At 40.2% G+C, this 26,306-nt stretch overlaps 2 protein-coding genes and 3 non-coding genes across 5 annotated transcripts; 1 reads left to right on the top strand and 4 right to left on the bottom strand.

Annotated features, from left to right (window-relative positions):
* The first annotated feature begins 132 nt into the window (after positions 1–132).
* On the top strand, positions 133–17,912 carry mpp1 (MAGUK p55 scaffold protein 1). Its single transcript, XM_046867511.1, has 12 exons — positions 133–1,326; positions 10,861–10,992; positions 11,095–11,173; positions 11,340–11,425; positions 11,537–11,605; positions 13,547–13,743; positions 13,859–13,965; positions 14,045–14,125; positions 14,225–14,305; positions 15,033–15,235; positions 15,502–15,576; positions 17,266–17,912. The coding sequence occupies exons 1-12, from the start codon at positions 1,201–1,203 to the stop codon at positions 17,440–17,442; spliced, it is 1,413 nt and encodes a 470-aa protein (XP_046723467.1). The 5' UTR covers positions 133–1,200; the 3' UTR covers positions 17,443–17,912.
* A 52-nt stretch (positions 17,913–17,964) lies between these two features.
* Positions 17,965–25,823, bottom strand: dkc1 (dyskeratosis congenita 1, dyskerin). Its single transcript, XM_046867510.1, has 15 exons — positions 25,688–25,823; positions 24,824–24,885; positions 24,592–24,678; positions 24,111–24,202; positions 23,065–23,249; positions 22,748–22,812; positions 22,341–22,467; positions 21,957–22,087; positions 21,536–21,679; positions 21,332–21,452; positions 20,773–20,891; positions 20,552–20,655; positions 19,950–20,007; positions 19,332–19,508; positions 17,965–18,474 (listed from the first exon to the last, which is right to left on the bottom strand). The coding sequence occupies exons 1-15, from the start codon at positions 25,701–25,703 to the stop codon at positions 18,409–18,411; spliced, it is 1,554 nt and encodes a 517-aa protein (XP_046723466.1). The 5' UTR covers positions 25,704–25,823; the 3' UTR covers positions 17,965–18,408.
* Positions 20,962–21,038, bottom strand: LOC124398514. Its single transcript, XR_006928073.1, has one exon. It is a non-coding gene; the product is annotated as a small nucleolar RNA SNORD83 (small nucleolar RNA).
* LOC124398513 lies at positions 22,154–22,233 on the bottom strand. Its single transcript, XR_006928072.1, has one exon. It is a non-coding gene; the product is annotated as a small nucleolar RNA SNORD83 (small nucleolar RNA).
* LOC124398512 lies at positions 23,334–23,410 on the bottom strand. Its single transcript, XR_006928071.1, has one exon. It is a non-coding gene; the product is annotated as a small nucleolar RNA SNORD83 (small nucleolar RNA).
* Positions 25,824–26,306: the final 483 nt, after the last annotated feature.

Raw genomic sequence — 26,306 nt, 5'->3', positions numbered from 1 at the left:
CACCACGATTATTTCATGTTTATTTCATCTTTTATCTGGAACAACGTGAAATATACAATATTTAGTGATCAATCAACTAAAAAACTATTCATGCTGAGTCAGTTAACAAAGAATGACCAGAAATACGTGCACACCACCGTGAACTTCTTTTCCTTGCAAAAGGCTGAGTGAAAGAGAAGAGTGAGAAGAAGAAGAAAAAAAACCTCCCTTATTTTAAATCTGTTTTTGGAGTTATTTCAGGCCTGTTTTGAAGAAGTGTTTCGAATGAGAATGTTGCTTAAACCTGGCAACCCTGACTGTAGCCTAAGTGCATCATTACTTAAGTTGTGGAAGACGGTGGAAAACGATGGGGAATGGTAGATGATGATGATTGAATGATGGACACTGGTATAGGCGATCGTAGAAAACGGTGGATGATTGTGGAGGATGGTAGAAAATTGTGGAGGATGGTGAATGATGAGTGGTGGAAGATGATGAAGAATGGTGAAGGATGGCAGAGAATGGTGGAGGATGTTGGAAGGTGGAGGATGGTGGAGAATGGTAGGGGATGTTGGAAAATGGTGGAGAATGATTAAGGATGGTTGAAGATGGTGGAAAATGGTGTAGAATAATTGATGTTGGTGGAGGATGGTGGGAGATGGTGGAGAATGATTGAGGATGGTGGAGAATGGAGGGTTTGGTGAAAGATGGAGGAGGATGATGGGGAATGGTGGAGAATTGTGGAGAGGCGTGGAGGATAGTGGAGGATAATAGAGAATTGTGTAGGATGTCAGAGAATGGTGGAGAACTGCTGGATCATGAGGAAGTGAAACAACGAAATAAGTGAAACAAAGGAATTAAAGTATAATGACGCATGAAACCTTGTGTCGGTTTCGCCCCCATAGATTTTGTCATCAAAACGCAGCTGCAGTCTTTATGTGTGAAGGAAACCGAAGCCAAACCCCCTCCTCCCTCACACAAACACACACACACACACACACACAGATGTGTGTATTGGCTTTGTCGACCGAGGAAGAAGATCAGTTCTGCTCCTGATTCCACCGAACTTCGGACTCGGTGGAGGCGCGTGAACTTTCTTCTGTTTTTTTGTTCCACTCGCCGCTTCCTGAGCTCCTCCTTTCTTCTTCTCCAAGGCTCCAGGAACCGCTCGTCTCCTTCCTGCTCCAGCTCCTCAACAGTCCACACATCAGGACTGAAACAATGACGTTAAAATCCGATAAGAACGAACCTGCGGTGGTTCTGGAGAGGGTGAACAGCGCGCGCACGGCCCTGTCCGACCTGTACCTGGAGCAGCTTCTGCAGAACAAACCCAAGAACCAGGAGAAGGTAAAGAGGCTTCCGGGTAGAGCCAAGAAAACAGCCCTGTCACTCTTCTTCCTTTTCTATCTTTCATCTTTCTCTCTTTTTTTAAATCAACCTCCATATTTTTTTTATTATAATAAGATTTTTTTAATTATTATTATTTTAGAATAACCAAAATATCCATCTTCCAATGGGCAACATTTATATTGATAAATATTTTTCATCATTACATTTATTTTATTGCGTTGTGTGAAACAGCTCGTGCAGTTTAACACTTCTGTCTTTTATTTAGAAACAATAATCATCATTTTCATCATCATAATTATCATCGGGGGTTTATTTTACAGCATCAATGCGTAAACCGTGCGCACAGCTGACGCGCAAGTGCGTGATCTGCGGCGTTCACGGTATACCGTAGCGTCGATTTTTTTCACCTTTCATTCTTTCACCCTCCTAATAACCGACTTATAATTTTTTTTTCCGATTATTAATCCAACATCATTGGATTTCGAGTTCTTTATTTTTAACATGTTTCAATTTAAGGGCTAAGAAAATATAACGCCAAAAAATCGTTATCGTGGGGGAAAAAAATGACGTCACAATACTCTTTTTATGCACATCGTTTGTACGTAACGCTGATCGGGGATTAAAATGTGAAATATATTTTTTACATTGTATTACAATATTTTTTCCTCCTGTTTTTATAGGATCGAATGTGTATAAAGCTGTGAGCGAGTCGTATCATGTATTATAAATGTTTTGTTGTATTAAGCGAGCCCTGTATTCGATTGGAAAGATTACACTGCAGGTTGGAATGAAAAGGTCGGCGTTAATTTGTAGGAAATTGAAATTCAAGGCGATTGTGATGTGGTTTTGTAAAATTTCAGGTGGACGCTCATGTCTTTTCAACGTTTAAAACAATATAATCAACTCAAACTGGCCAGAAGCAACCGATGTGTGTGTGTTTAATGTGTACTGATGGTGGAAAAATGGCAGGAGTTTCTTTTTTATATTTATATAAATACACTATGTGAACAAAAGTTTGTTTACAACTGACCAACTGAACATCTCGTTCCATATGTTGTCCAAATTTGCTGTTATAATAACCTCCAGAATAACAAAATAGATTTGGTGTGAGATTTATTCACCCGTAAGGGTGTTAGTAAAGTCAGGTCCTGATGTAGGTGAGGTAACGTGAGGAGGCCTTGGGTGCAGTCAATGTTCACATGCATTCATGTTTAGTTGGATTGAAGTTCTGTAGCAGGAGATCTTCCACTCCAACACATGTAAATGAGATCTTCATGGAGCTGGCTTTGTGCACAGCGGCATTGTCATGATGGAAGGGGTTTGGGTCTCCTAGTCTGACTCTGATTTCTTTCATCAGCTGCCTTGTTCTCGTAAAAGCCTTTATTCTTCTCACGTTTTGTGAATGGTCTAACTTCATCAGTGTTGAATGTTTAATTTCGACACCACTCACACAGCATATGGTGTGACTCAGCTCTTGCCATCAGAGGAATCCAGTTTTATAACAGGAGGTACAGTGAGAGGGAGAGAAATGCTCTGAGTAATGGATTCACGTTATTAGAGAGACGATTATCGTTGTTAAAGCATGTTTTCCTCGTCTCCATTTCATCTCTGGCTGAGGGATAAATGTGCTTTCACACTAGATGAGTTGAATGTGATTAGATTTCGTCACGGCAGCATCAGGAAAATCCGAGTTAACGTAGCTGAGCTCGTCACATTTTTGCTGTCGTGAACGTTAAGCCTGAACCGGGGGATGGGGTTAATGCATCAAGACCCTATTGTCTCCTTTCGGTGACTCATCAAAGCTGCTGATGAACCAGGAGAAGATTAAAAAAACGCTTTCGTGCGACCGCTGATCAAAACCCTGATTGAAAGAAAACAGTCTGACGACATTTTGTTCAGGATTAGATCGATGGACTGAGGTGTACAGCGTTACAGAGACCTACGACGACTTCTCAGGAAGGATTCCTCCCATGGATTCTTGCCGGTGTTGTCGTTACTCCACTCTTAGTCATGTTTTCAGTGCGAAGGCTAAACCCTATAAATAGACGGTCTGTTGTGCAGAATCTCATCGCTGCATTGCAGGGAAGTCTGGGAAATAGCTCGGAGCTGCTTGCGTAACAGATATCCCCTGTCCCTTTCTGATTCCCTGTAGATTACATGTAGTAGGGCAAGAGGGCTCTCCGAACCAATATTCACTGTAGATGTTGATGGAGATAACAAGCTCTTGCACCAACAATGCTGTTTCTGCAGAAGAGCCGATTGTAAACAGCTCACTGGTCACATCATCGGCTCTAAAACCTGCTCTGCGCAACTCATCTGTCACCCCGGTGAAGTTCAAACCCACAGCACCCAAAGCTCATTCTGGAGATTCAGCACTCATCGTTCGTCTAAAACATGCTTTTAGATGTTCATGCAAAATGTGTAGGAAGTGCAGCATATTTTAATCCACTCATTGGGAATACACTGGCTAAAGGTATTAGGACACCTGACTGTTCCAGCTCGATGTGGTTCTTCCCCAAATGCTTCTGTTTGTTAAAACTTGAGTGGGAGCTCAGTGGTTAAGGCTTTGAGTTACTGATCGGAAGGTCGGAGGTTCAAGCCTCTGTATCACCAAGCTGTCACTCTTGGGGCCCTTGAGCAAGGCCCTTAAACCTCTGTGCTCCAGGGGTGCTGGATATAAAACAGCTGACCCTGTGCTTTGACTCCAGCTTCCTAACATTGCTCTATGTTGTTGTATGTAGCACCAGGGTTCAGGAGGAACGTTGTTTCATTTCACTGTGTCCTGCATCAGCTACATCAAGTCAAGCCACGTTTATTTCTATCGCGCTTTTCACAACAGACATTGTCTTAAAGCAGCTTTACAGAATGTAAGAGTTAAAGTGACTGGTGTGTGTTTATCCCTGATGAGCAGCCATGGTGACTGTGGCAAGGAAAAACTGCCTTAGATGTTATGAGGAAGAAACCTTGAGAGGAACCAGACTCAAAAGCAGAACCCTTTAACTATATATGGTTGAAATGACAATAAAAGATTCTTGATTTGCTGGAATATGCAAATAAACATTTTTCTTGTGGGATCGATAAAGTATAAAAAAATAAAAAAAGGTGTTATACTCGGTGGCAATTGTTGATGTTGGAAGGACTTCCCTGAGATGTGGCTGAAGATGAAACATCTTTATTTATCCAATAGAAACATTTACAGCATTTGACCGATGTCCATAACCAGAACGGCTTACAACTGAGCAGTAAAGGTGTTAAGGGCCATGCTCAGGGGCCCAGCAGTGGCAGATTGGTGGTGCCAGGATTTGAACTTTATCCGTTCAAAGTTTCAGCACAACATCGAGATTTGCCGAGGAGTTACATACGTCTATCTGCATTCACGCTTTATATTTTTCCTTTCATTTGTCCCCATTTATCAAATCCACAGGAATCAGAGTCTACATGAAACATGTATATGCATCTCGATTTTTCATTTCTGTTTAATCTCAATTCCTTTGGTGGGTCAAAAGTCAGTTCTCAGTGATTAAGTTGTCACATGATCTGGAGGAGGCGTGGGGGGGCAGCAAGTCGGGGCTGGTTAGTGTTATGCACCATGTGTCTTGACTTAATGAGCCCTTAAAGAATCTGCTCACATGAGGAAGTTCTTGAACCAGATGATGTCTTGCTCCATGAATCCAGAAATTGTTGTCGTCTTTTTTCAGCGTAAAAGATTCTCCAGCTCAGGCTGTATTAAAATAGTTTTATCTGCTGCGGCCTTTGCAGAAGTCCAGAGGTCCAGATGCCTTTTGTGGTGAAATAGTCCTTTGAATTCTGCTTCTACAAGGAAACTGTGTCTCAACACATTGATCTGATAAGATAAAGGTGATTACCCAGATAACGTCTTCTGTTGAAACTGGTCAGAGATTTCGACGTGCTGTTAATGTACTATGTACCAGTTTATTACATGGTCTGATGCGTCATCAAGACTTTCTGATGTCGTGTATCAGCCTACATCAGATTTTAGAATAGACCTGACTAGAATGACAAGGTCTGGGGTACAAATTATTCACCCCAACCCAGAACATGTCACTTATAGGTTTGGTCTGTATAAAGAGTTACTGAAAAGGGTGGCCAGTGGATGTTAGTCTGGGATTCAGAAAAGTCCAATCTTTATTATTTGGATGTGTATTAATAGTATTAATGAAAAAAGATCTGTAACCAAATATTCTGTTGATTCACCTAATATTGGGATTATGGTGGGTAGAGTGATGTTCTACCTCAGAGAAATGTTCTGCCTCACAGGTATGGTGCACTGGGTGGAAAGAGCTATCTGCCCTCTTCTGCATACATGAGCTCACAGATGCTCACAACTGGACAATGTTGCTATGAAAGAAAGGAAAAGAAAAGCTTTAAACTTTTCTAAAGTACTTTTTTACAGCATAGTAAAATTCTTTCTTTGAATATCCCATCAATGTTTGTAAGCCCTTGGAATACAGAGGGATAAGGGCCATGCTCAAGGTCCACCAGAGTGGCAGCCCTGATCTTTTGATCCATAACCAAGAGCCTTAACCACTAAGGTACCACCTTCCCTAATTGAACGGACACAGTTTGCCCTTCCTACTAGATTTATTTTTGTTCTTTTGGATTCCAGGCCATGGGTGATTTTGCTTTTGTGCCACCTGAAAACTCTGCCCCAATTAGGAGCTCCAGATTTTCAAGAAGAGCCTTTTTATACTCTTGAAGTGTTCATTACATCACTGTACATAAATTCTAGACAAAACTCAATTTGAGTGTCCGACAGCAGACTCTAAATCTGACTAGCGTTCATAAATGATGAGACAGTAGCAGATTAAAGGATTCTTCTTGGCTCGATATCTTCTATAAGGTAACATGAAAGAGATGAAAGGTGACCTGATGCTGTTACTACGCCGCACATTTGCTGGTTCTTCTCTATCAGTGGTTGTATAATTACACGTTCAGCTGACTGAGGTTATTCTGAGCTCCTTATGCATGTTTAGTAGAACACGCTGTTCAGACAGTTTAGAGCATGTGACTTCCCTCTGTGCTGCAGTCGGTGTGTCAGCATTTTTGAAACCGTTCTTCAAGGAGGTGGTGTCATGCCTCGATCAGCTGGAAAGTTACGCAAGACCTGAGGTGGAGTTTTCTGCCTTAAGGCTGTTTCAGGTTCTCCTTGTGGAAGTCTGAAAGTTTTCTGTAGTGAATTATATTGGTGTGTATGGAAAGATTTGGGTTCATCTTGATGATCTGAAACCAATGTGGGGTGTCCAGGTGGATTTTTATTACCTAAAACATTTGAATATTATAATACTATATATTTTTATATTGTATTTCTGTTTTACATGTTGGATAGATGTAAGAAAACATTTCACTACATGTTGTATTTTGGATGAAGTGGAAGTTCTGACGTTTGTTCTCGACCTTTTGAACATTTTGTTCTTTTTTCTTTTTTATTGATTCCTGAGCGACTGTGTACAGAGCATTCTGATGGAATTGGGCTGATTTTCACTTCTGTTTCAGCCTGTTTTGGACTTTTTCATGGCAACAGAGTGAAATTTTTGCTCATTGATATGAAAACAGAACTTCAACCTAAGCATTAAGCATATCCGTATTTAGAAATGATAGGACGGTGTTCTTATGTCACACAGCCAGCAGGAAATAAAATATCACTACCTTATATAAGTTTATAGAATTATTATAGTAATTCTCTAACAACCCCCACCCCCAACTTAAAAGCATTAAGCTTGAAAATGGTGCAATTCTACGTATGTGTAGACCACCTGCTTCTAAGTGGAGATAAATTCAGCAGAAATGTACTTCATGAATTATTCTGTTTGAAAACTGTATGTTTTTTTTATACCGGTTCTCCATTGCACAGGTTTCATCGGGTTTGGGGTTGGAAGATTTTTTTTGTTTGTTTGTTTGATTTTTGGTTCTTTTGGTACAGACCTGGCAACCCTGATTAAATGATGTTACTACTGAACAAATTTGACCTGCAGTCAAAAAGTTGTACTTTTTGTTTTGGATTAGACGCCACCTTACTAACTTGATCCATCCCGAGCAAACAAAACGTGAACACACACACACACACACACACACACACACACACACACATATATTTTTTCATGTTTATAACTGCTATACATGCTGGGAAAAAATCACAAGATAATGAAATGTGGAGAAAAAAAGGAACCTTGATGTTTCAATTGTTGCTGAATTGACAGGACACTTTTCATATCCTGTGCGTGTGTGTAAAGAGGAATAGTCAGCAATATTTATGCTGATATCAGCATTTTTTGCTGAAGTAATTGCATAAAAATCTTCGTTTTTGCAGACTAACTGCTATTTTTGCACATTTGTAGCTCTCAAGAGGAATAGCGCTTACTCCTGCTCGATCCCTTGATGTGTGTGTGTGTGTGTGTGTGTAGGTGTGTGTGCAGGTGGATGTGTCCACTTTTATAAAATCTTCATATTGTGATGTCACAATACACTATACTGTGAGATCTCTGAACAAAATTTAACTTGGTCCGTAATTATGTAGTTTTTATTCCCATTTTTCCGTAGAATTTTTTGTTAAAATATGAAAAATATTAGTTATTTAAAATGTGTTAATTAATAAAACCATAAATATATATTAAATATTAATATTTAATATTTTATTTACTAATATTATATTTTTGTTTGGTGAAGCATCTTTGGACTTAAGTCCTTTATCTTTTTCCTATTTTTGTAAAAATATTTATGAAGTACTTTGAGATGTTCTTTAATATTATTTTGATTATTTGTTTTTTTTCTTTGTCATAATGAGAAATTTAAAGTGAACTATTCTGTTAATGTCCCTCATGAACACTACACATGTTTTTTCCTTTCTGTCTCAGCACAAGGCCAAAGTCCAGTCCTGCAGTTAAGAGTCATAAGAAGCGTGTGACCTTCAGCCCATGCGCAGGCGTGCGATAGTGCACATCAGATTAGCGTCACGATCCACACGTGAGCCACACGTCCCGTTCGCTGATTTAAAGCTTCATTGCGCAATCATGCCTTTATCTTTTTCCCATTTTACATGATAAAGGAAGAATCCCAGAAGATTCTCATCATTTTTTAGCTGCGTGATCCATCAAGGCTTCACGGAGAACGCATTAATGACGTGTTACAGGAGATCGGGGGGAAAGTTGTCAGGCTTTTCATTGATTTGTTCCCACTTATTTCTTGGGTGTGATGTGTGAAAAAGTGAAGATGATACCAAGCGAAGAATTTAATTTGATTTCATGTCTTGTTTCAGAATGGAGTTATAGAGAAGATCTGATGTCAGATAAATAATTACCTGGAAAGAGTGTCAGAAAAATATACTTAATTCTAATTTATTTGTATGAAACTTTTATTAATAGACATTTCCCCCAGTTTTAATCCTAATGAGCGAGCCAGTGGTGTCTGTGGAAAGGAAAAACTTCATGAGACAGTAAGAGGAAAAAAAACCCAAACCTCTTCGTGGTTCTTGAGAAATGGTTCTTGAGTTTAACCCTCCACAGTAACCTTCATATGGAGAATATCCTCAGCTACAGTGAATAATTGAGGAGAACTCCATCCAGTAGCTGGGCATCAGGATAAATCCATCATTTTAGAACTGCTGTTCTGTTGAAAAGTCTGGAAGTACGTCATCCTTGTACACTGAGAGATGGTGGGACCAGTCGAGCTGTGGTTGAAGATCAGAGGTAACGTGGTGCAGTGCAGTGTGAGATCATTGTTGGTGTGTTTTTGGCTTTGTAGGCAAGCATCAGTGTTTTAGATCTAATGGACGCCAGCTGAAGGAGTGTGGCAGTGGGGTAGTGTGGGAGAAGACCTACATGGAGTGAGCTGTAGTGGTCCGAAGACTGAACAAGCATCTGAGTGGCCTGTGTGAACATAAATAAACACATTCTTCCTGATGCTGGAGAGGAGAAATGGATATGAGGGTGTTTGATTATCAGTTTGAGAAGAAATGGGCAGCTGATTGTTCATGGTCACTCCAAAATCCTGTGAAGTTAAAGATCAATAAAATCAAAACTACTGGCTTTTGGATTTAATATCTAATCTACATGACATAGAAAAACTTACTTTTATAATCTGAATAAAATACAAATTATCGATCACATAATCCAAGTGATTTTTCAATGTATTTTCAACCGAACAAAAAAAAATACCCCGAAATGATTCACTAGTGTCGCACGCAGAACCATGACAACCCTGTCATTTCTTCTGGGATCTAATGAGTTGTTAAAAATGGGAACGTTTAATCTTTAACCTGGAGCAAATGGCACACGTCGATATGCGCTATAAAGCGCAGCCGAACCCTTTTAACGTGACATTCTGACATTACCCGGTGCTGTGCTAAGCGATTAAACACCGTGTGTAAAGTATTGTAGAAAGAAGTCATTATTTTTCAAGATGTCCATAAACCAGAAAGATCTCAAGGTGAGTTTATTGAGGAGAAATAAATATATAAAGATCATTTCAGTGCAATATTTAATCTTTAAATCGCGTTGAAATGACGGCATCACAAAATCTACGCTGATTTTCCCAAATTGTTGGTGTTGTGACTCTGCTGTTATCTTCACACGTCCCTCTGTTGGATCTGGTGGCTAGAAAAGGTCACTGAATTACCATGTCACGTTTGTAGAACATGTTTGTAAGGACTGACATCCTGCATGAAGTGGCCATTACAAGAATGGGAATTGTGGACAGAATGTGAGATCCTTGCCTCTCAGATAAACTAATGATAAACGGTTGGTTATTATGTGTGTGTGTGTGTGTGTGTGTGTGTGTGTGTGTGTGTGTGTGTGTGTGTGTGTGTGTGTGTGTGTGAAGAAAACATTCCCAACACCATTACTCCATCACCACCCGCCTGGATTGTTTATACAAGGCAGTGTAAGGGTTAAGGTTCCTTGATTCATGTTCCTTCTATTAAATTCTGACCCAGCCTTCTTGTCAGGCGGAAGAACGTGCCGGAAACCGAAGTGCAAATAACGAAGGTTTTAATGAACAACAAAGGGCAAATGGCAGAAAACGGCAAACCAAACATAAACTCCAGGTTTGACTAAACCTGGTGAACGCTATGAGGAGAGAGTTCGTAGAACTTAACAGAGTCCCGCAAACAATAGTAATCCAAACCAGAACCGGAATGTCTGTAGCTTGGGTAGTCGACAAGGTTCTTCAGCCAAAACTGTAGAACGGACAATGAGCTGGTGGGGGAACGGAGGTTATATAGGGTGATGGTTGATGACTGCCAGGTGCAGGTGGTTAGTAGGTAGGAGAGCTACTTGGACTGATAGGTGGGTTTGGTGAAGTTGTGGCTGGTGGATCCCTGACACTTCTACAGCAGAAACGGAGCTTCTTTAGACCAGACGATGACAGGATTATAGATCCTCGGGATTCGACGTGTTCGGAATGCTTTTCTGTACACCACAGCTGTTTGGATTGTGGTAGCTTTTCTACACCCACTTCGAAAACTTCTGAAAACCATACAGAAACGTCTCGTCATGTGTTTTTCTTCTTAATTTCCAGGCAGCCATGCAGACATTTGAAGCGAAGGAGCAGAATACGGTGTACACGAACGGAAGCACCGGCCATATGAACGTCAAAGAAGTGACGAAGATACGCGAGGTGGCCTTCGAGAAGCACCCGTCAGAACCACTGGTACTGTCCTGAATTCTGTTTGAAGATCCTCGTCGTTTATGAATTGCTTCCTTTGTCGTCGTTCTCAGTTTTATAGTGTTGTGTTCTTGTGTTTCGGATCAGGGTGTGACTCTAAAACTTAACGAGAAACAGAAGTGTATGGTGGCTAGAATATTACATGGAGGGATGATCCACAGGCAAGGTGAGCCATGATGATGAGAATGATGATGATTTCAACCTACAATTAACACCTCATCCATTTATAATTAAAGCCAGGCACAGTCTAGATTTCCAAACGCATTGGCATTGTGTGTGTGTGTGTGTGTGTGTGTGTGTGTGTGTGTGTGTGTGTGTGTGTGTTCTCCTAGGTTCTTTACAGGAAGGAGATGAAATTGCTGAGATTAACGGTAAAAGTGTTGCGAATCAGAGTGTGGATGAACTGCAAAAGATTCTGGTCAGTATTTCTCTTATTGCTAACATGAGAAGGATTCATGTGGATCTGTTCTTAGAAACATTATGCTCCAAATATACGTCATGATCATTATCATCATTATTGTTTTTATAGAAAGATACAGACGGCATCGTCACTTTGAAAATCATCCCGAATCAGCACAGTCGCTCCATGGTCTGTGAGGTGAGCAAAAGTCCGATAACAGCATCTGGTTTTTAATCGCAATGTGCTTTTGTCTTTGTCCTGGTACAGTTCTGAACTCCATCTGGTGTGAAATTCAAATGTTTTTGAAGTCAAATGATTTTTAAGAATCAATTTATTGATATTTGAATATAGAAGCTTAAACTAGTTTTGTTTAATTGGCAGGTTTTTTGTTTTTCTTTTCAAAATGTATTCTGTAGGAACCACAATTATCTGTCAGTAGAATAATAAAATCCAAAGCTTGAAATAAGTAAAAGCATCATAGAGGTTGGTATGTGCTTCTTTTTGAACATCCCATTCCATATTCAGTTCCCATTCCGTGTTATAATGACCTCCAACATCTGGGAAGATGTTCCACTAGATTTCGTGGAGATTTGTGTGAGATTCTGTGGAGATTCTTTCAGCCACAAGGGTGTTAGTAAAGTCAGGTAGTGATGTAGGTGAGAAGGTGAGGAGGTCTGGGGTGCTTCAGCATTCACATTCATCCCAAAGGTGTTTAGAGCTGTATAGCAGGAGATCTTCCAGTCTAACCCATGGAAAGTAGATCTTCATGGAGGTGGATTTGTGCACAGGGGTATCATCATGCTGGAACAGGTTTGGGTCTCCTAGTTTAAGTGAAGGGAAAATTTTATGCTGCAGTCAAAGACGTCCGATACAATTGAGTGGATCTAAATCAAGCACATACGGCTGGAAAAGTTTTGGTCATATTGTGTATCTTTGATTTGTAATAAATGCATAAAAAATACTTTGCTCTGGTTGATGATGAACTGAAACGAGTTTTTCCAAGACATGAATTCTGGTTGATTTTTATTCAGAACTTTAATAACATCTGAAGGTGACTGACGGCTTTTCAACATGTGGTTTGTTGTTTATTAGAAGAATCCTGTGTAGACACCACGAGCGGCCAACCGTAAAAAATCCCACTTCCTTATAAAGTCAAGCTTTTAAAATTTGCTTTCATTTTTTCAGCTTTTCACAATTTGCAAAAGTCTATTTCATGGGTGAAATATCCAAATTTATTTCTCATCTAACCTCATTTTTAACCTCCAAACCCCAAACTCAAACCTTCATGTCCTCACCAATCACCTCACCAACTCCACAGCCCCCTCACTGCTCCATCCACACTACAGGTAGTTTTTTCTACACAAACTTTGCTTTGGTCTCTGACTCTGATTGGAAACAATCATATTTATCATATTTTGGTTCGTTCCAAACAGAAAACGTTTTGATATATGTATATGTATATATTCCACGTCCCAAGAACGATTCTGCTTCGTTTATAGGAAGCTGAGAATAAAAAAGAATCATACAATAAATGAGAGAAATGTATTTATTATAATGCATGCATCTACTTTGCAGAAAGTCTCAGAAAACCTGGCTATATGTGTTTATATTTAACTTCATATCTTCCTGTAGCCGGGCATACAGGAAGGGACAATTTCTGAACAGGAAGTAAGGCTTGGAACTTAAAACAAAAGAGGACGTTTTTTCAAACGTTTCTAATCCCTGATTATACGCACCTGATTGAAGCCAAGAATGATAAACGGAACCCAGACAAACAAACGATACCACAAAGACACAAGCACACAATTTGTTCTTTTAAAGACCTGAAATAAATTAATTATTTATTAATAATAATAAATAGCAATATGGTTGGTACAGACACAAACACTACATTCTCATTTACTGATCATCTGTTTATATAACACATCTTTCACTATAACACTATACATGAATGATTGGATTTATATTTGTGGGAAATTGTAAAGCTACAGTGTAAGGAGAAGAACCATGTGGGTGTGATGGTCACGTTGTGTGTACATGTACACAACGTGATCATCACTGACCTTAAATCACAATATAGCCATTTTGAACCTCTCATTGAGCACAACAGTAATGAATCTAATTTCTGTCTAATCTCAGACGTACATGAGGGCTCAGTTCGACTACGACCCGGCCAAGGACGACCTCATCCCCTGCAAAGAGGTCGGCCTTAAATTCAAAACCGGTGACATCATTCAGATCATCAACAAAAAAGATCCCAACTGGTGGCAGGGTAGAGTGGACAATTCAGGGAAAGACTTCGCAGGACTCATACCATCCCCAGAACTTCAGGAATGGTACGATCCAATCTAGCCAGGTTTACTAACTTGGAATTTTAAATAATATACTTATAAAAACCTTAATTGTTTATTATTTATTTACTTTATTCATGTTGATTTTTTATTGTTTCAGGCGTGCAGCCAGCAAGAGTAAGAGCAGCTCTGAGGCTGGTCAGTCATGTAGTCCTTTTGGCAAAAAGAAGAAATGCAAAGACAAATACTTGGCGAAACACAGTTCCAGTAAGTAACACATCCGTTTTTATGATCCGGATTTCTAACACATGAATAGAACTTAAATTGATCCTGTTTTTCTTTCCAGTCTTCGATCAGCTCGATGTTATTTCTTATGAAGAGGTCGTACAGCTTCCTGCCTTCAATAGAAAAACTCTGGTGTTCATCGGTAAGAAGGTTATCTGAAAAAACGTGTTTCAGAAAACGTGATGTAATTTTGCGTTAACAATAATTCATGCGTCTGTCTTTTTTTTTTCACTCTGTGTAGGTGCTCCAGGTGTGGGAAGGAGTCACATCAAAAGTTCCCTGCTGACCAAATACCCAGAAAAGTTCGCCTACCCTGCACCTCGTAAGTAGTTCATACAGAAAGGCTGAAAATCAATATACTTAAGGACATATATATGTCTCATACACGACATGTATCACGTTTTACACCAATCAGGCATGACATTATGTCATTAGAACATTATGAGTGGTGAAGTGAAGAACACTGATGATCTTCTTCTTCATGGCACCTGTTAGTGGACGGATTTATTTATTAGGCAGCAGGTGAACATTTTGTCCTCAAAGTTGACGTGTTAGAAGCAGGAAAAATGTGCGAGCGTAAGGATTTGACAAATTGTGACGTCTAGACGTCTGGGTCAGAGCGTCTCCAAAACTGCAGCTCTAGTGGGCTGTTCCTGGTCTGTAGTGATCAGTATCTATCTAAAGTGCTCCAAGGACGGAACAGTGGTGAACTGGCAACAGGGTTGTGGGGGACGAGGATCAGTGACGCATGTGTGGAGCGAAGGCTGGTCCTTGTGGTCCTGCATCTATTATTTTCATACATTTCATACTCTTGCGAAAATTTTTAGTACTTTTACTGGTGTAGAAATGTAAAATAAGGAGTGTTACTGACACTGAAGAAATATTTGAGCAGGAGTTTAGTACTTTTACTCCTTTACAGGAACAGTATACTTCCTCCAACTCTGATTATGCTCTCCTGATATTCTTATGAGTCAGTAATCAACTTATTGTTCACCATTTTAATCCTGCGCTGTGCAAAGCACTAATAAAGCGTCTCTCCATTCAACCAGACACAACCAGACCTCAGCGGAAAGACGAAGAAAACGGACAGGAATATTATTTCATCTCCAATGAAGAGATGACTAAATGCATTGTGGGAAATGAGCTCCTGGAGTACGGAAGTTTTCAGGGCAACATGTTCGGCACCAAAATCGAAACCATCCAGAAGATCCATGAGCAAGATAAGATCGCAGTGCTGGATGTGGAGCCTCAGGTAAACATTCACAGTGTTTATAAAGGAAAACCTCAGGGCCATTTAGAGAGAACCTGAAACTCTCCTAGACAGTTATCAGATGTTAGCACAAGAGAGAATGTTCTTTGCTTGGTCAGGAGGTTGGTCAATAATGGCTGCGTTTAGCAAATGTCACTTATATTGTGTTTATTTAGTTTTTTAATATATGTAAATATATTCGGATATAAAGGTTCAGCCTAGGTTCATTTTTATACTCCTTAAGAGTAAATGACATGGTTTTCTTCCAGACGATGAAACTCCTCAGAACTGCCGAGTTCGCTCCACTCATCGTGTTCATAGCACCAACCAACTCGGGCAACCAGGTCAGTCACATTATTTCCATTTCTTTCTTCTTATCAACTTCTTTATTTTACATCACATCTACAAGTTACACAAAATAGCCTAGAGGTTACTGGGCAACAATGGATTTGGGCTGTGATTAGTATCTACAGTCTACGACAGTGGGCTCAGGACTACAGTTTACATGAACAGTTCTGCATTTAATCATTTACATTTATGGGATATGGCAGACGTTCTTATCCAGAGCAGCTTAGAACTGAGCAGGGGAGGGTTAAGGGCCTTGCTCGAGGGCTCAGCAGTGGCAGCTTGTGGTGGGATTTTTAACTTGTGACCTTCTGATCCAAAGTCCAATGCCTTAACCACTGAGCTCCCACCTCCCCTATCACTGAACACCTCAACAATGATGGAACTGTTATGAAGTAATGAAGTAAATGTAATGTTACTGTACTTTTTCACATCTGTACTTTACTGAAGTGTTTCCATTTGATTTTTATTTTAACTTCACTACATTACAAATATTTTACTTTTTACTCAACTACATTTAGTGAAATCAGTCGTTCCATTTCATTAACGAGGATCAAATTGTACACGCAGCGAGTCACCAATCAGGATCGAGCGCACGCTCTGTTTTACACGTGTTCTGATCGGCGCTTGGTGCATCTACTGATCACCAACATACAGTTCAGCATCAGTTCAACATCAAGCAGAACATTTAGAGAGGAATAAATGATGAAGAAACTCCAGACTCGAACTCGACACAACACGTGACCTCATTTACACGTTTTTAGTGAAGTAGATGAAAAGAAGGTTTTGGGTTCATGATAATTGTAATAGAAATCAATCAGTGTTTGAGTCATTAATTTCATTCTATTAATAGATCAGTGTGCTGAGAGTCACATTCGAGTCTTTACACATAAACTGAGGTGATTAAGTGAAGACTCGTGATAAAAATGATCATAGGAACATTATAGTTATAATAAATCACTACTTTGGATACTGAAGTACATTTGAAGGCAAAAACGTTTGTACTTTTACTGAAGTGAAAGATTAAAGAGACACTTTCACTTCACTGGAGTCACATTTTACCTACTGGATCTACTTTAACTCAAATATATGCTTTATGTACTTTATCCACCACTGACTGTAATGAATGGACATTGTGTTTAGGATGAGTTCCCTTACGCATCTGGTTCTTCTCAAGGTTTCTTCCTCATGAAGTTTCAGGGATAAACATATAAGCTCACACATACAGGGACTAATATTATAATACATCCTTTTATACAACTTTATCTCTGTATAGCTACTTTGAGACATCTATTGTTATCGCAAATTTACGAGTTGAAAATAATCTAGATATAATTGCTGCCTCGACTCCTTACTGTCTTTTCCATGCAAACTGTTATATGTTAATGATCTAAAGTATCAAATTTTATTATAAATCTTCAATTCAGGTTAATTTGTAGTGCGTTTAACAATGGAGCAACTTTATAGAAATGACAAATGTCAGAGGTGACAAACGAGAAGGAAAAACTCCCTCATACTTCCTGAAGAAGAAACATTGCGAGGAACCAGACTCAAAAGGGAACCTAATTATCCTGATGAAACCAAATTTCCTTTTGATCATTTAGTAGTTTATCATTGTTTAAATTAACCGTAGTACTGATTCACCTGACAAACCAGTACAAATATCCCATTTATCTCCACCCCTACAGTCAGAAGCAGTGCAGGCCATGCAGAAGGAATCGGACACCATTTTCAGCATCTACCGCCATTTCTTCGACGTCATCCTGGTCAACAACGACGTAGACGAGAGCGTGAAAGGCATAGAAGAAGCATTAGAGAGAGCCTCCTCAAGCCCACAGTGGGTTCCTGTGTCCTGGGTCTACTGATCCGAAGATCAAGGAGCACACACACCAAATCATCCCTTATAATCAGTGTAATAAAATCAGAGGCCTCAGTGTTGTAAAATCAGGTGCAATACCAAGTCAGAAGATGATGTCTGGGTTTAGACTCTTATTCAGAGATCCTACCTGACCTCCTGAACCTATTCAACATGGCAGTTTTATTAAAGCAATAAGCTGGAGACTTTATTTTGCTTGTAGATGAGAAATGTGCACCTTTGAAGTGTCAATTGACCATGCAAAAAAAAAAAAAAAAAAAGGACCACTACTGTGATAAATACCACCATGGTTTCAGTGTTCGGTTGTTTTGCTGTATTACGACAGGAAACCCATCAGGTTTACATTTACTGTATTAAATATAAAAACAGGGAAACCGTATTGATGTAGCGCATGAAAGTGTTGCACTTTTGACTCAGCTGAATAAAAACGCCACTGGCAACCTTCTGGTGTTCCTCATACTGAGACTATCGGTGTTTAGTGTGAAAGAAAAAAAGACAGAAGACAAAGGTGTAGAAAAGAAAAAAAAAATTCTTATTCAATCTGACTTAGGCTTCAGGGGTACAAGTTGATCCTCTGTTATATACATAATACAAAATAAAGGAGTTTTCTGTTCAGACACTGGGGGATTCACAGGGGAGGAAAAAAAGTACAAGATGAGGTAAAAAAAAAAAAAAAAAGACAAAAATAACCATTATCATACACAGCTTTCAAAAAAACCAAAGAAATCTGCATCTATTCAATGCAATATTATTGAAGTGAACAAATGACGGGGCGGATGTTCAATTAATATTCAGAATAAAAAAACTCCAGAATTACGGTTTTCCTCGCTCACACACACTGGGTTGAAGTGAACGTCGTTTCTGGAGGTCACATGAAGGACAGAGAGAATTCATGGCTGAGCCCTGGTCCTCACATGGTACACGCACTAACAGTCTGTAAATCCGGTTCAGATTCTCATTCCGAATCATCCGCGGCTTCTTTCACCTTTTTCTTCTTCTTCTTCTTGGCGCTTTCTGTGACCTGCAAACGTAAATAAAAAGCCACAGGATATTTTATTGCCGAAATCAATTTCATGGCAAATTAAATAAAAATCCAATTCTGTGCGAGATTTAGATAAAATTTATATATTTTAGTGTGCAGCGTTTATGAATTCTTGCTTTTTGATGGTTTATATGGGAAACGAGTCCTTTTGCGATATTAAATGTCAGTGTACTTTCTTGCCATTAGGGGGCGCCTTTTGTCATGTTGAATTGTATATTAACAGCTAAAAGCATCCAGCGTTTGTGACAATAAGATAAACCTTTATTCGTCCCATGGTGGGGTAATTTCTGTGTTACAGCAGCAAAGAATAAGAAATGTGCAAATAGATTTTTTTAAAATACAAGGAATACGGGGAACCCGTGGTCTGGTTTTCATCTCGGAACATCTACCGATGGAGAAATTGTGATTAATTGTTACAAGCGACTTTCAGCATATTTTGCTAATTACAAAGTTTGCACAATGTCTGATCTCCCAAATATGAACTTTCCCCAACCACTGAAGAAATTATTTTTTTTGGTCATGTGATGTGAAGACTCGTGTTCTAGCAGTCATTACATGCAAACTATCAGGAAAAGTGCACCATCATGCAGTCAGATCCTTGTTCTCTTGCATATCATCACTGGCCTATAAAGGGAGGTTGTAGTCTAGTGGTTATGCTTTGGATCTGAAGGTTGAAACCGCACAAAGGCGCCACTCCTGGGCCCCTGAGCAAGGCCCTTAACCCGAAAGATGCTCAGCGAGAGAATAATCTCACTAAAAATAATCATAAATTTAGCGAACACTAAGGGATGTGTATATATAAAGCTCGAAGAGGCACATTTTTATTTAAATCTCACCTCCGCTTCCTCTTCTGCTGCCACTTCCTCTGTGGCTTGTGCTTCCTCGGTTTCCTCCTCAGCCACCTTTAATTTCTTTTCCTTCTTCTTTTTCTTCTTCTCTTTCTTCTCCATCTCCTCCGTCTTCGGGGTCGATGGTGCGGCCTCACCTTCGCTTCCGCTCTCGTCGCGTTTCCTCTGCAGGGAAAAAAAAAAAACATTCTAAAGTGCTGCAGAAGCATTTCAATGAACAGTAGAATTACAAGGACACCGTAAAATTAAACAGCCGCTTAAAATTATTTAAGACCCAGAACAGCAAATTAAGGCCTAAAAATTATTTTTCATATTTTATATCATCTTTCGGCTGCTCCTGGCAACCGAACCCCCGCCACTGCCCTCCCTCTTATTCATACTTCAACCTGTCCATCATCACTGAAAACAGGAAAGGGCTCAGATTCGATCCTTGATGCAGTCAAACCTTCACCCTAAAGTCTGTCATTCCTACTGCACACTTCACTGCCCCCATACATGTCCTGCACCACCCCCACATACTTCTGACACACCAGACTTCCTCATACAATACAATCAGCGAAAACACGATAAATAAATAAAAATAAGGTAGCATAAAACAAAGGTTACCTTTGCACTGGCCTGAGTAGCATCACCATCTTCAGCAGCAGCCTTTTTAGGTTTATTACTGTAAGAAAGAGATACAATGAGCATCACTAGAAGAAGAAGAAGAAAAAAAAAAAAAAAAAAAAAAAAAAAAAGGTCTGATGGGACTGAACCCCATTTTAAGTCGCATGTCCACAAAACCCAGAGCCTGTCATACATCCTGCAGACAGATCTGACCCGAGTTCTGAGTGTTTATATCGCAGACAGACTCCCTCTAGAGTCACAGCAGACCAAAAAGGGATAACAGTCTGCAGGAACTCATGCACAGATGTCTTCAAGAAGATCGGAACAGTTACATCATATATCCCTGTATATCAGTTACCTGTTATTGGTTAACCTGCAATTTTGTAAATTTACAGTTTATTCCCATGTAAAGTTTGTCTTAAATTCACAGAACCCTACTCCTGGGCCCCTGAGCAAGGTCCTTAATCCTACAGCTTTAATCGTATGAATGATAAATGTAAATGGCTCAGGGTGCCACTAATTCTGCACATGCGCCACATTTGTAAAAAGAAATCTAAAATACGGTAAAGTTCCCATGCTGGTCGGAGGAGAACAGAGCGTACCTGTAGTCCACATATCCCTCCTTCCACTCGGCCGGAGTGCTCCCGTTTGGCTTGCCGCGTTTATCCAGGAGACCTTTCTGGATCATCATCTTCTTCTGACTTGCCTGGGAACAAACACGCACATCATTTAACGTGGACCGGTGAAAACCCGAGGAAGAACCTGCACCCTCATCACAGGAGGTTTTGATGAAAGAAAAAAATAATAATAAAAATGGGCCTACCTTTGGACCCAGGCCCCATTTCCGTGGATACGTGTCTCTCTCCATGATGACTCTTTTGATCTTCGCGACGATGCCGTGATCGCACGTGGAGATGACCGCCGTCGTCATCAGGGCCACCGCTGTAGAAAAACCCCAATTCTTTAAAATACGACTCATTTCCTTTTAGATGGAGGACCAGAATCTGATCAAAACCATCAGTCTCGGGTGATAGATCGGAGGTCACCATCGCACAGAGCGCTAATGCCGTCTAGATAACATCATGTGGCTTTGAAGAAGACCTCATCCACAGGTATAGTATATAAAAAAAAAAAAAAAGCCCAGACCAGTTGGTGGAGATGTTACATCAAAATTGAGATAATGAAACCTGGAAAAGCATCAACATGGTCCAAAATCCCTACATTTAAACATCTTCAGGAAGTGTTGTGATGTAGAAACACAATAGATTGAGGAACATCTAAAAAGTCAGGATTTTCAGGAAAATGTCTGAAAGGAGGCCAAAAACACCCCGCCTGTGGATGAGGCTTAAGATTAAAAGCTGAAGTAGGACGTGATCCATCACCTGCACAAATGGCCTCTCCCTTAGTGGTAATGACGACGACGTCCCCGTTCACCTCGATGCCGTCTTCATATCGTAACACACCCGGTAACATGATTTTGGCTCCGTAGCATATGGCGTTGACCTGATGACAAAACAAACACACACGTCACAGAAGCCAGAATGCGCTTGATTACACTAAACACCAGCGAGGGCAGGAACACTCACCGCGCTGTCCTTCATGACGATCCTCTTGTAGCTGATGAGCAGCTTCTCCAGAGGGAAGATGACCCTCCTGAGGTACGTCTCGTCCTTATTGTGGTCAAACTGCCACTGGGCGTCTAATACGTCGTGCATGGTCACCATGCAGTCCTGCAACCAAGACAATGATTTCACATGATTTTCTAAGATATGACCTACTTAACTCTTATTTCTATTATCAGATGGAAGAAGCTGAGAGATGATCGTGCATGTTGGAGAAGCTCCAGAAGCAGCTCCATTACCAGAAGTGCTAGAAATTTTCTGAGCTTCAGCCATTTGATGTACCAAAGATTAATTAGCAGGACTGGGGGAAAGAACCCGGCCCTGAACTCAACACTTTGGCGCACAACGACGTCTCGACTGTCATCCTCGTGTTGCGTTAACATACCTTCTCTCCCAAGACTCCAGACCGAACCCTCCTGAGCTCCTGCATCTGACCTCCGACTCCCAGCAGGAGTCCAAGATGAACACACAGGGTTCTGATATACGTGCCAGCTTCGCAGCTTACCCAGAAAATACCTGCAGCATAGAAGAAACGTTTTAGATGTTCACAAGGTGGATGGAAAAAAGGTTGGATGTTAGAAAAGCCATCAGTCTAGGGTGATAGATAGGAGGTCATCTCAGCACAAAAGAGCGCTAATGCAATCTAAATGACATCATGTGGCTTCATACGGATTCAAAAATATATATATATATATATATATATATATATATATATATATATATATATATATATATATATATATATATATTAAAAACTTGAACTTCTTACCGAGTCTTTTCTCCTGGTCGTATTCGATGAGCTTGCTCTCGTAGATGGTCCTGACTCGCAGCTGTCGCTTCACAGCCGCGATCAGAGGAGGCCTCTGGAACAGAGCTCCGGTCAGACACTCCAGAGCCTAGAAGAGAACCAACAAGATGATTATCAGGTTCAAAACAGAATCGTGCAAAAGCAAAAAAATAATACAGATGAGATCAGTCCCATGATTCATCCTTCGTGAATCCTGGCTCTCCAAACCCACACGTCCTTCAGCATCGGCTACAGCGATAGAACACCGGAGTAGCCACGAGAAGGCCGGCGGAGAGAGAGGAGAGCCTGGAGACCCTCAGAGAATGGATAAACGGGTTCATCATTTCACATTGCGGCTTTCAGACACGAGACGAGGTTCAGACACTTACCCTGGCGAGCTGGTGTTCGCTCTCTAGCGCATTGTGCAGCCGTACTATGCCCACGTACTCTTTGCCTGAAACACACGGCACAAGAGTACTGAGGAAAGGCCACTGGGTTTACTGGGTGAGGTCACGCTCACAACATCTCCCACTCGCACGATTACATTTATTCACAATTACTGACTCAGAATCGACGTGAAATCACGTACCAGTGCGATCGATCGACTCGTAATTAACAATCTAACGTATTAAAATCTCCCTCCGACTCCGAGCGATCGACAGACTGAACGTCCACCGGAGCTCTTCGCTTTTTAAATCCACCTCACCTGCGCTCTGCTGAGATTTGACCAATCGCGTCGCTCGGTCCACGCACACGATCAGACATCCTGTGACCTTGGGGTCGAGCGTCCCGCTGTGGCCGGTCTTCTCCACGCGCAGGATCCGCTTGATCCACGCAACCACTTCGTGAGAGGACGGATTCGCCGGCTTGTCCAAGTTAATGAACCCGGTCCTGGACAGAAAGAAGAAAAAAAAGAAAAAGAAAAAAAAAAGTCAGATTTATACAAAAACCTACACCTGCGATCAGGTCATCAGCAGCCATCAGTCTCGGGTGATAGATAAGTGGTCATCATCGCACAGAGCGCTTATGCCATCTAAATCACATCATGTGGCGAGGATACAGGGGTCCTACACACAATAACATTCCCAGATCTTTAAGAAAATGTTTAACATCTGAATAGTGATTTTAAATTCCAGCTATAACACGCATTACACACGCTATAACCAGCTATAACATGCATTACACACGCTATAACCAGCTATAACATGCATTACACACGCTATAACCAGCTATAACATGCATTACACACGCTATAACCAGCTATAACATGCATTACACACGCTATAACATGCGTTATACATGCTATAACCAGCTATAACATGCATTATACACGCTATAACCAGCTATAACACGCATAACACACGCTATAACATGCATTATACACGCTATAACCAGCTATAACACGCATAACACGCGCTATAACATGCATTACACACGCTATAACCAGCTATAACATGCATTACACACGCTATAACATGCATTATACACGCTATAACCAGCTATAACATGCATTATACATGCTATAACCAGCTATAACATGCATTATACACGCTATAACATGCATTATACATGCTATAACCAGCTATAACATGCATTACACACGCTATAACATGCATTATACATGCTATAACCAGCTATAACATGCATTACACACGCTATAACCAGCTATAACATGCGTCAACTCCATACTTTTTCAAAATGCGTAGGAACCCTGTGGCCAGAACTGCAGGAACGTTAAAGAAAGGTGTTTACCTGACATAATCATTAATGTTCCTCTTCAGGGGATTCGATCCATGTGGTAGCGGTGTGTAGTGTGCAGTTCTGATGTTCAGCTTATCGAAGTTCTGGGTGGGAATAAAAGATATATTTTTGATCTTGTAACGTAAGAGAGCATGCATTTATCTGGGTGTGTTTTATTTACGATTCGTCTAGAACATGCAGCACAAACATCAAAAATTTGATCATTCAAAAAGAGGCTTTAGGAGGCACGTGATCAGACGTGTTCGATCATCTTTGACGAGACTATTCTGGTCCCTCTGCACCTGCTGGTCCGAACTCCAGAACTACTGAAACAGTAGAAACCCAGAAGAACAGACCACCAGAACCCCAGAGCCCAGAACGGACCGAGGGGCCGCAGAGGGTCCGAACCTGCCGCGCTCAGAGAATGGATAAACACATTCATCATCTGACATGCAGAGCCAAGCCTGGGTGGAGATAAAGAAGTGATGTTTACCTTCAGCAGCAAAGGCCACTGGGACGTGTCGAGTTTGACAACCTTGGATTCAGGTTTGATTAGGAAATCCCCAGTTTCTTGGATGTCCTGAAAAATAAAAACCCATCTGTTTATTAATGCAATAAATAATCACGTCATATTCAGAAATCTGACCCCATAAAAAGGGGAAAAAATAAAAAAATTTAAACAAGTGAAGAAATATGATTATGGGTGCAAAAAGAAGTTTCTTTACCCCGATTTCTTCATCCGAAACCTTCGCTTTCTTCTTTTTCTTCTCTTTCTTAGCAGAAGAAACTGCAAAAAAAAAAATTATATATATAAAATTGGCATACAAAGTTTAACATTAATAAACTAATGGATTGAAACGATCCAGGATTTTTAAAAAAAATCTGCTTTTATTAATTTGTTTATCAAAAATGAGGTTTAAGTCTCGGGGTGAAATGGGCGCGTGCACGTGGCTCACACGTGGTGCACAGAAATCATTTAGCTCGAGTTTATTTTTGTCTCAAAATGTTTACAGCAATTACATTAATCTGCATTTCAAATCTTGTTTTTACTGATACAATAAAATAAGAAATCCCAAGTTTTAATATACGAAAATATAAAAAAACTATCCTTTGTCTTCAACCAAGTCAAAAACACAGATTAAGAAATGCAAAGCGATGTTAAAGTGAAACTTTAATGAGTTTATTATAATATTAATCGCTTTTTATTAAGAGTAATAAGCGTGTAATAAACGTGTAATAATTATACTCATGCAAACTCAAGTATTAATGCTACAGGTAAACAATGATTTCTTCTTTGACGCAATAAAAAAATTGGATTATTTGTATTCCGGGATGAATTTAAAAAAAAAAAAGAAAGAAAGAAATTCACACAAATCGCCTTTTTTGAACAGGAATGGACTCCGCACGCGCCACGCCGCTGCCTGCTTTATATTACAGCAATCGTGTTAAAAATATAAACATTTATACATTTATAAACTTCACACCACGTGCACATGTTACACCGCAACGCCTCTACTCTAATTCCCGTTTTTAAACGCAATATATTACATCTAACACCATTGAAAGAGTTTGTTTGAAGGAGCACCTACTTTCACCGTCCGCCATCTTCCTTCCCGTGCGGCGCCTGAAGGGAACACGTGGGAGGCTCTGCGCATGTCTAAAAACGCAGCCCCGCGCGCACACTCTCGCGAGGTCTTGTAGTCTCGCGATGAAAACGGGACGCCATGTTGTTTCAACTGGAGGGTGACGATGCTGTAATGAATGAGTGTCACGTGACTGAATAATATAGACGTCACATTCAATTAAAAAAACAAACATTTTCTATTGTGCATTTATTACAATTAATTCTTATAAGTTAAGATTATGGTGTAAAAGTTTTGAGGAACTTTTTATTATCATACAATACAAATCTGCAGTGCTGGACAAAGTACACAAACCATGTAGTTAAAGTAAAAATCCACTCAGTAGAATATGACTAATAAAAGTAGTACAAGTACAAAAGTATTTGCCTTTAAATGTACTTGAGTCTCTAAAGTAGTGATTTATTATGACAATAATTTTCCTTGCCAAAGGCTCTTTACTTAATCACCTCAGTTTATGTAAAAAGACTCAAATATGACTCTCATCGGAACCTCCTTCCTGATGGCAGGAGAGTGGAGAGTGTGTGTGAGGGGTGTTTGTGTGTGTGTGTGTGTGTGTGTAAGGGGT

This window comes from Silurus meridionalis, chromosome 15 (assembly GCF_014805685.1).
Source record: "Silurus meridionalis isolate SWU-2019-XX chromosome 15, ASM1480568v1, whole genome shotgun sequence".
Taxonomy (NCBI): Eukaryota; Metazoa; Chordata; class Actinopteri; order Siluriformes; family Siluridae; genus Silurus; species Silurus meridionalis.
This window is presented reverse-complemented; position numbering and strand designations above follow the sequence as displayed.